Source organism: Pipistrellus kuhlii, unplaced genomic scaffold, assembly GCF_014108245.1.
Source record: "Pipistrellus kuhlii isolate mPipKuh1 unplaced genomic scaffold, mPipKuh1.p scaffold_m20_p_5, whole genome shotgun sequence".
Classification (NCBI taxonomy): domain Eukaryota; kingdom Metazoa; phylum Chordata; class Mammalia; order Chiroptera; family Vespertilionidae; genus Pipistrellus; species Pipistrellus kuhlii.
Genome location: NW_023425551.1, coordinates 37,679,179 through 37,689,881, shown reverse-complemented (window position 1 = coordinate 37,689,881; position 10,703 = coordinate 37,679,179). Strand labels below are relative to the sequence as shown.

At 36.6% G+C, this 10,703-nt stretch overlaps 1 protein-coding gene across 5 annotated transcripts in view; it reads right to left on the bottom strand.

Annotated features, from left to right (window-relative positions):
- Positions 1-278: 278 nt before the first annotated feature.
- Positions 279-10,703, bottom strand: part of FBXL4 (F-box and leucine rich repeat protein 4) — a 44,938-nt gene continuing 34,513 nt past the window's right edge. For 4 of the 5 annotated variants that reach the window (XM_045572582.1, XM_036414140.2, XM_036414142.2 and 1 more), the window contains 3 exons: positions 5,567-5,638; positions 2,140-2,452; positions 279-483 (listed from right to left, as the gene is read on the bottom strand). In XM_045572582.1, the coding sequence (XP_045428538.1) occupies positions 320-483; positions 2,140-2,452; positions 5,567-5,638 (549 nt within the window). In that variant the 3' untranslated portion in view covers positions 279-319. The remainder of the gene's footprint in view (positions 484-2,139; positions 2,453-5,566; positions 5,639-10,703) is intronic. The other variant, XM_036414144.2, reaches the window with a different exon arrangement.

The window sequence follows — 10,703 nt, the reverse complement described above, 5'->3', positions numbered from 1 at the left end:
CAATTGGCAGTGATAAATCTGCAATGTAATAACATGCTAAAAGAAAATTATCAGAAGAAGGAATGTAATAGAATTCTATCAATGCCTTCCAAGTGATAAATATGCTAAATGAGTATCATATTCTTCTCATGAATTAACATATGTATTTGGCAATACCTATCTGTATTTCATAATACTTCATATTTTTCTTTAAAATCTACAAATGTCTTAATAGGTTAAGACATTTCCACCATTATAAAAACCACACAACACAACAAAACAGAATCAATTCTAATATGTAACCCCACAAAAGCACTGATTTTATTACAGAACATATATGTCACTGAGTAAAGCTCTTTTTTATGAACACATTTGGAAAGCTCCCATTGAACTCGAGCACAGTTCTATTGTCAATCTGAGAGCAGAAGGACACATCAAGTAGGGAAAGATCTTTGCATGATTCCAGGAGTTTTCTTAAGGACACCGGACTTACCATTCTTGTTCCTGTTCAAAAAAACAAAACCACAAAAAACACTTTAAATAGAATATTTATATAATGTTCTCAAAAAGAGTACCTTTATTACTTATTGTTTAAAATACACTTCAAATAATTTCCTTTTAAAAATTAAAAGCATTTCTTAAAAGACTTCATATACAAATAGTCTGTAAAGAAATACGCACTGAATTTTCCCAGACAATTTGGCATCTTCACCCACTATCCTCATTCCCACCTCCTGCCCCTTCTAATCAGCTACTCCAGACTTTCCTATTTCTGTCACCCCAGTTCAAAACCATTTGAATCTCTTTTTCTTCATCCATGGCAGCTATGCTTACAACCTCCAATAAGATTCAACCTCTAATACCATACAATGCAATTACTGAGCAACTACCCTGTAGAAACTTGTTTAAAGCACTGGAGATTCGAGGAACTCAGTGACCAGGGTAGAAAGCTATTAACTACAACACGACTTGGTAAGTTTTACAGCAAGTGATGGGTGTAAAATGGCAGTACTGGAAGACAGATGATAGATGATGAGTACTAGCTAGCCCACATCATATTTGAAGTAACTATGGGATATTCAGATGGAAGCTAAATTATCACCAGGCTATAAGACGTCATCTGTTGGAACATGCTGTTCTTTAACTATAGCTTTACTAGGGGGAAAATATCACAATTGTATTATTTAATATGTCTGCTGGGATGGGGATTACAGTTTCTGAAATGTTAACCCAGACCTTTTTTTCTGAGAACTTCTTTCTCCTCCTCTCCCTGACATGAGCTGTGGAAGCTGCAACTACACAGCTACCCAGGCTGTGACTGGCCCCTCACCAAACCAATATAGATTCTCCTGAAAATTTATCATTGGAATTCAGTAAAGCCTTCTGTGTCCATAGATCCTTAAAACTAAAGACATGGAGAACTGGGTTGGGTCTGTTATATTTGGACATGTCTACTTAGAGAAGCAGAGATAACACGCAAGACAAAAGAAAAAGGCAAACCAAAGTGAGAAGCAGACATAAGACTGTGTGCATACAGCTGCAGAGGCAGGGATGGGGCAGGGAAAAAGGAAGGGAAAACAGAAAATAGCTTCCCTGCTTTTTGACTGTTTTCCACTCCCTCCTGAAGTTGGACCATAACTAGCTCCTACTGATGGATTTACCATTGCATGATTCTGAGGGAGAAGGGATCTGAGGGAGACACTTTTATCTTCATAATAATTTTTTTTTCTTATGCTTAAACTATCTTGAGTAGGTTTCCGTTATGTAAGACCAAAGAACGTCAACTAAGACACTTGGCTTTGTGGTGTTTTGTTTTGTTTTTACCTAGGATCATGTTTATTTTATCTTTGCCAGTCTTGGTCATTACAATCTGAATTTGCTGATAAGTTAGAAGTTCCTAAAAGAATGCCAGGGAAGGAAGTTGGATAGTGAAGAACTAACTAGGCCACAGTCCCCATCCTAGGCTGCCAGAGCACTTCCTATCAAACCAAGCAGTCTTAGCAGGACAAAATTTTCATTGTATCCAATTTTATGTTTTTTGGTGTGTGTGTGTGTTTTGTTGTTGTTGTTGTTTTGTTTGTTTGTTTGTTTTTTCCCCCAAAAGTCTGAGTCAGCTCTTATGTCAAGGCTTTAAAACAAACTGATATATTGCATCCTTACCTAGTATGTCCAGTTGCCGTAGTCTGGTACAATTACACGCCAGTTCCTCAATGTCTGTGTCACACACAGACCTGTTGGCCGTAAGAAAGAGTTTTTGCAAGTTTGGGAGCTGTCGTGCCAGTTTGGCAAAGCACCCAGTGCTGCTCTGCAGAGTAGGACACCAACCGAGGTCAAGTTCCTCCAGGAGCGGACACCCAGAGGCCAGCTCCGCTATCCCGTTCTCAGTAATGTTCTTGCAGCGCCACAGATCCAGGGTGCGCAGTTTTTTACACTTGGCCCCTATCATGCTGGCGATCACATCATAGTCTTCAATCTGGAAGTCAAATAATTCCCATCTTTCACATATTATGCTCAGAAATATGAACAGTTTGGATAGCAAGTTAAACATTCTTAATCATCCCCTATTGTTTGCTTCCATGTAAACATACCCACATTCTCATTAATATAGATCTGCCCACTCATCTCACAGAACTGCCACTGTTTCATAAGACAGCAAGAGTAATCACTTACTTAAAAATGTATTTAACAGAACTCCAGACAGAGGACGTTAATGAATGAAATCCCAAAGCAGTTTGAAATCCTCAGTCTCTTGTGAAGAATTTGAGGATTCTGAGCTGTTCCTGTATGCCTCCCAGTTTGATCTTGCTGCTGCTACTTGCTGACAAGGTCTAGCTTCTTATATTTTAGATATAATTAATCAATTTTGGGAGATACATAAGATCCCTTTGATAAAGGTGTACATTTTACTAGGCTCTAAAACAGTATGTGAATATGCTGACACTACTAATAAGGATCTTAGTTGTGGGTGAAAGTAGACATTTGGGGACTGAATATACAACACACACAAAATTTAGATTATGTATGTTAATCACTGTCATTTTACAGGAGGTATCCAATGATTTAGCTCAATATCACAGGATAAGCCTTTATTAACCAAGGATTAAACATTTAAGTTCATGGGCTTTATTTGCTTTAATAATGTTTCTTTAAGTAGGTGCTTACATTTTAAGAGTTTCACTTGATTTTGTTATAATCAGGTATCAAAATTATCACCAGAAGTCAAAAGGGAACAAAACAAACACTCAGATAATTTCCTTTTGTTTATTTGTTAATCATATTCTCCATTACTACTCGCCAGCATCACTCCAGATGCTAGGAACAACAGTGAACCAACAAACACTCTGTTCACGATTTTGGGAAAGACATTCGAATAATGAGCAAAATAAATTCAGAGAGTGGTAAGTGGTGTGAAGGTAGTAAAGAGGGTGATGTGAGAGCAATCAGAGGGTTAGGAGTTAGCTGAGGGAGGGCTGCTGTGACCTCGAGGGTGAGCTCAGTGCATTCCAGGAACAGGAAAGAGATAGGTAGTGAAAGACATGGGCCTGGGTAGTGAAAGATAGGACAGGCCAAAACCGGTTTGGCTCAGTGGTAGAGCGTTGGTCTGCAGACTGAAAGATAGGACAGGCTGGGAAGGCAGAGAGTTATGCCGGGGCCAGGCCATTAGGCCATGAAAGCATTTGATTTTTATTTTAAGTGCTAAGGAAATTAATGGAGAGTTAGAAACAAATATAATTTATATGAAAACAAACAAAAATCCCTCTTTATTCTATCTGAAAGATGGTCTATGGTGGGTAAGAATGGGGGCGGAGGCCCAGTGAAAAAGCCTGCACTAGCTTAGAGGAGAGATGACAGGTTTGGGTTAATGAAGTAACAGAGAAACTAGAGAAGTAGACAGATTTGGGGATATATTTTGAGTCAAAACCTAAGGCTTATGGACTAGATATAGTGGTGATAGTGTCTGGTCTTTAGCAACTGCAGAAGCCACGAGAAACAAATTGGAGAGGATATAACTATTCACATCAGTGAGTGTACCTGAATAACACAGACTTGTGGTGCAGCCAATTTGCTTCTTTAGAAAGAAACATTCAAAATTTCCTGAAACCATGATTCTGATTGCTATTATTTTGATAGTCAGAAATAAAATAGCAAACTGACCTTTTGGTCAATTGACAGAAAAGAAACTGAGATAAATATAGCATTAAAGTATCAACCAAGAGCTATCTCTGTTGCTGTTCTGGTAAACTCTAGATCTGCTGTGAAGTAAGAACTATGGCAGGAATAAAATATTTTGATTAGGATGATAGTAGCAATATTAGTCTTATTTCTGAACTTTAATGTCAAGTCTTTAATATTTAATTTCCTGACAACAAATATCAAAAGTAACAATATTTTATTAGTAATTACATACTTTAATTTAAAAGAAGCTTATTTTTCTAAAAAATCATTTACCATAGTATATTACATATTAATAGAAGGAAAATATAATGCTGTATTAGTGGGCTCACCAAACTATTTCCAGAAACTAGGGTGGGCCTGGGCCCATAGTTAGGCTTTAATCAGGCTTAATCACAGAATTTAAAACTACAGAGACATGGTGACTAATGTGTCATTTTAATTGGCCTCTCTAACTTACACTGCCAAACCTTGAGGCATCTCTGAAGTTACTGTTGGCTCTAAAAGATGTTCAATGGGATCTACTTTTTGGTCAGTGCCTGTCCATGTTGATCCCAAGTCTAGGAACCGCTCTGGAATCTTGCAACCATCCTGCTTATTCTGATCTTCCTGGTAAGTGGATGCAAAACTGAAATGGTTGGGGATCCTTTAAATCTGCCTTGAAGAGGAATGGATTGCTCACAACGATACTGGGAGATGCATTTCCTGGAAATGTGCGCATAGATGCATGCCACACAAACACAACGAAGAATTCTATAGTCCCTTGAGTGTCAATATTATTTATAAGTCATGTAATTTAGATGAAAAAGATTTAACTTATCCCATGAGCTCTTTCAATGGCCCCTAAAGTTCTCATTTTAAATCTGGAAGGACTGTAGAGACTATCTAGTCATGTAGTCCCTAGGCTTTTGGATTTCATGGACCAGTAAACAAACAAACAAAAAACACCCGAGTTCCAACACAGAATAACCACTCTTTTATCTCACCCAGTAAGGCCAGTAACACAAACAAACAAAACACAAAATAAATCTACTATCATAATATCAGAACTTAAAAAATTAATTAAGCTTTGTGAAAAACTCACTCAACTACTGGCATTTGTGTATGATTGATCATTTATTTTATTAAAAAAAAACAGAGAAGTAGATGACTTGTCTGAAATGTCATCTGACTTGAGGAAGAACCAAACTTTTTGCCACACTATACTTCTCTTCTTGCTCTCGAGGCTAAATAATGCCAACGTTTCAAAGACATAGTCTTCCCTTTAAGAAAAATGTTTGAAAGTGGGGTCCAATAGTTAACTGTAAATCAGAAAAGCTGTGGGTGGGGAATGGGGTGGGATGAGTCAGGAAAAAATTCACCCAAGGGGAGAAAGAGAATAAGCAACTGGGAATACAAATTTTCAAATACTTACCATTACACAACTACCCAAACTGAGGTGCTGAAGCTCTGAGCAGAAGTTCAAAATGCTGAGCAGTGCTGTTTGCTGCCCCAGGGACCACATCAGAGGCAAACACAGAAAGTGAAAGAAAGTGAAACAAAGAGAAGAGGTCAATTAGACATTAAAGGCTGTCACTACTTCTCCTGAAACAGAGCTCAAAACCTAGGTTACAAGACACCACAAATGCCATTTAATGAGTCCCCAGGTGCTCCCACCATTGATTGGCTGGGAGTCAAGGTAATCATTACCAGCCTCCAAGTAAGTTGTCACTCTGCATGTGGTTTTGCATGCCCTAAAGATACCTGTATTCCCCATGACCTCTCATTTCATTTCCCAAACGTAAGCAATTTGAAAGTCTGGTTAAGGCTGAACAACAAGACAAGCTAAACAACCTCCCCTGCCAAAAACAAACAAATAAAAAAAAAACCCCACAGTGGGCTGGTGACACTCTGAGGAACAGTGGCAGCTCTGACATTCACCGATCAGCGGCAGCCTGATGGAACTGCCAATAGAGTTGCCCGAAATCAGGATTGAGCTGGTGACTTTAATGTCAAAGGATTCTCTCTGCTGACAAGGATCCCAACAACCATTGAACACCTGTCACTAGCAACATGCTGACTGAAACATATTTAATGTGCACTTTCTAGTTATGTTCCTGCCATTTCAGCCCATCTACCCGTGCAAGGCAATGAAACACTCTCATCACTCAAGAAAGCCAAAGAAATGCTAGGCTGTGATATAATCTTGATAACCAAAACATTTCTAAAGCCATAACTTCATTTGATGACACGTCTGCCATGAAAACTTGTAAAAAAAAAAAAAAAAACAACAATGCAAAACATTCAAATTTCTAATTTTTATATTCAAATGAAGAAAAAAGCTACTCCAACTTTGTGGCAAAATTTCTTTCTATACATTTGAACTAAATCATATCTAAGAAAGTTAAAATACTATAAAACCTATGTTTAATCTGTTGCAAGTGTCCAGAATCTGAAAAATATTAATTGGGGAGAGGATGACAAATATGTCAATGACAATACAAAACATCGGTTCGACCCCAGGTAAGATTCTCAATAAGAAAATAACGTAGTGAAATATTTCATATAAAATAAACGTAAGGTAAAAATAAAATAACTCTAGTTATAATGGGCCCTAGAGAGATACTAGACTTAAGACTGGTTCACTGTTGAGTGTTTCTTTAAATTTAAGAAAAAAGTTTATATTGATTTCATACTTAAGTTTTAACACAACTTATAAAAGGCAATTCCATGTAGCTCTCAGAATGTTGGCAAGTAGAAGAGATATATGAAGATAAGTTTTTTTTTAGATTCTTCATAATACTTAGCTATTTTAACTTATTAACAGATGGGGGAATGACATGGTTTGTTTTTATTAAAGTATCAGATCCTTACAACAATGATGCTTTGTAAGGTTTTCCCATGAGCAAGATCCAGAACATATTAGAGAATTTTTAGAGAAGATTCCACAATTCTTGTAAGAATTTTTAAATTAACGCGCATGCGTACACACACACACACACACACACACACACACACACACACTTCATCATAGAACTTGTTTGGTAATGTCTTTTTAAATAATTTCAAATATACAGACAAGTATAGAGTCCATATAACAAACATCCATTTTGCCTTCTTTGCTTATCTTTCTCTATTTGTGTCTCTCTCAATCCATTCACATACTTCCTCAGAGGTAACCTTTATCAGTATTCAGTGTTTAAAAACATGCCTAAAGATTATGTAATTTTATTATACAGTATGTGTCCATAAATAGCATATAATATTGTTCTCCATGGTTTTTATATAATGGCATTTTATTATGCATGTACTTCTGCATCCTCCTTAACAGTGTTTGTGAGGGTTTTGTCCATGTTGATACTCACAGCTTTAGTTCTGACTTAATTGTCTACTATTCCATTATGCAAATATAATACAGCGTAACTTTCACTCAAAGAATATTTAGCTTGCTTACAAGTTCTACCATAACAAAGAATGTTAGAATAAGCATATTTATAGTGCTTCCTGTGCATTTATAAAAGAGTATTTCACTAGAGCACATACTAAAGTAAGAATTTCCAGGTGTTTATGTATGACCGACGTTATTAGGTTTTTCAAAATAGCACTCGGAGTGATTGTATTAATTGACACTCCACCAGCGGTGTAAGTGTTGGGTTCCCACATTTCTGCCAACATATAGTCTTCTCATCCTTGTTATTATCTGTCCGATGAGTATGGAATGGTATAATTTGCATTAGTATAATTCCTAGTGAGTTTGAAAATTTTTTCATGTTTACGGGCCAGTCATATTTCTCTTCTGTAAACTGCTTAATCATATTCTTTTTTTTTTTTTAGTGTCTAAAGTTTTACGTATGTCTCCTTTTCTCCCAATTGACCTCTCCCCCCTCCACAGCCATTCCTTAATCATATTCTTTACTGATGTTTCCATTAGGTTGTTTCTTCCTTCTTGACTTGTAGGAATTCTCTTTTTATGATGGATACCAATCTTTTCCAGTTACATGCATTACAAATATCTTTCCTAAATCTAAGACTTGTTTTTTTGCTTTGTTTATAGAATCTTCTGAGACATGAAATTTTAAATTTTAAAAAGTCACATCAATCTTTACATGTTTATTCTGTTGTCTTTTTGAAAAGTGCTTCTTTGCTCACAGAAGGATATTCTTCTATTATTATTTTTTGAATGACAACTTTAATTTTTTTCTTTTTTGCACTTAGGTTTTACCCCAACTGAAATTGATTTTTATACATGGTAAGGTACCAAATTTCATGCTTTCTCCTTAGGAATAACCATTTGTCCCAGTTCAATTTACTGAAGAGTCTATCTTATCCACTGATTTGTAATGCTTTCTGTCATATATCAAGTTCCCTTGTATGTGTAAGTCTACTTCTGGGTCATTGTCTTTTACTGGTCTACTTGTCTTTTCCTACACTGACACTTCAATCTTAATTATTATAGTTTGTAATAAGTCTATAAATCTAGTAAGGAAAATACCCTTTCTTAATTCTATAAAACACTAAAAAGCCTTTTGCTCTTTCATATTTTAGAATCACTTTAAAGTTTTTCGTTTACCTTTTAAAAAATATGAAAGATTCATTTTTCTTTCTTCCCCATGATCATTATTTAATTTACTGGCACTTTATCAATTTCTGTGTCATAATTATTTATTATATCTAATACCCTCTTCCTGAAATGTTCTTGTTGAAAACTATTTTTAATAGTTCTTTCAGTGAGCATCCATGAGTGGTAAAATCTTAACAACAAACATTTACTGAGTAGTTATTAACTTGTCAGCATTGCTGTAAATTCTTTTTCTTAAAATATTCTTTAAATTGTTGACAGTATTACAGATAGCTCCCATTTTCCCCCCTTTACTCTCCTCTGCCCAGTCCCTACCCCCTGCCTCCAGGGCTTCACCACCCTAATGTCTGTGTCCATGGGCTGTGCATATAAATATATTTGGTTTATCTCTCCTCATCCCCTCACCCGTACATCAAGGTATGTCAGTCTGTTTCATGCCTCCCTTTTACTTTGTTGGTCAATTGATTTGTTCATTAGATTCTACAAATAAGTGATATTAAGTGATATTTGTCTTTCTCTGATTAATGCTATAAATTCTTTATATACATTAATCCTCACAAGACCTTGTTCATTCATTTAATAAATATTTATTGAATACCTACTATGTGTTAAGCACTGTTCTGGCACTTGAGATTTATCAGTCTACATGGCAGAAAATAACCTATAAGGTAAACATCATATCACATAAGGAATCTGAATCGCAGAAAGTTAAATAATATGTTGAGCCTTTATATATCTCCTCAATCTTGAATGAAAGGTTAGCCAGGCGTAACATGGATTCCAGTTATTTTCTTTCATCATTTTGAAAGTTTTGCTCCATTACCTATCAGCCTCCATTATTTTTTATAAGAAGTCTACTGTCAGTCTAATTATCTTCCTCTGTAAGTAATGTTTCTTCTCTCTGATAGTTCTTGTCCCTTTCTCATTTATATTCTGCAACTTCATCACATGTCTAGGTAAAATTTTATTTTCATTTATTCTGTTTGGTATCCCAAGTGAACATTTAAGTGAAGACTTACATCTTTTTTCATGAACAATCAAGATTCTTAACAATTCTCTCTTCAAATATGGCTTCTCCAACATTTCCTCCATTTTTTCTTTTGGAACTCTTATTAAATAATGAATTTTGGAGTCTCTCAAGTACCAGTGCCTATAGTAGTGTTAAAAATATGTCCACAAATTGGTCTATACTCCTTCCTCCCAGAGGTAAAATGTAATTCTTCCCCCTTTGTGGGTGGGATGGACTTAGTGACTTGCTTCTAACAAACAAAACATAGAAGTGACAGTATGTTAGGCTACTGTGACGGCTAATACTATGTATCAATCTGAGTAAGCCACAGGGTGCCCAGACACTTGGTCCAACACTATTCTGGCCATTTCTGTAAGGGTGTTTTTGGGGTGAGATTAATGTTTAATCAGTATACCAAGGAAAGCAGAGTATTCTCTAACGTTGGTGGACTTCATCCAATCAGTCAGAGATCTGAATAGAACAAAAAGGCTGGCAATGCCCTGACAATGAGTCTCTGGCTTCCCAACTCACTGTGTAGGACTTGGACTTGCCAGCCTCCATAACCACGAGCCAATTCCTTATAATAAAGATATATATATACATACACTCCCTCTCATTGCTGTTTTCCTGGAAAACTCTAATAGTTGTAAGAGGGCTGTGGCTCCCTCCACCATTGCTCATTTAGGAAAAGCCAGCTGTCATGCCATGAGAACAATCAGGCAGGAGAAGGGAGGCCCATGAAGAGAGAAACAGAGGCCTCTGGCCAACAGCTAAGAGGAACTTCGCCAACAGCCCCATGTGTGAGCTTAGAAGCTGATCTTTCAGATGCAGCCAAGCCCCCTTGGCAAAAATGGCTGCACCCCGTTGGGAACCCTGAGCCAAAACTGCCCAGGCAAACACTCCCAGACTCCTGACCTACAGAAATTGTGTGCAATTATGAACATGGTTTTTTTTAAAACCACTAAGTTTGGGGGCAACTGATAG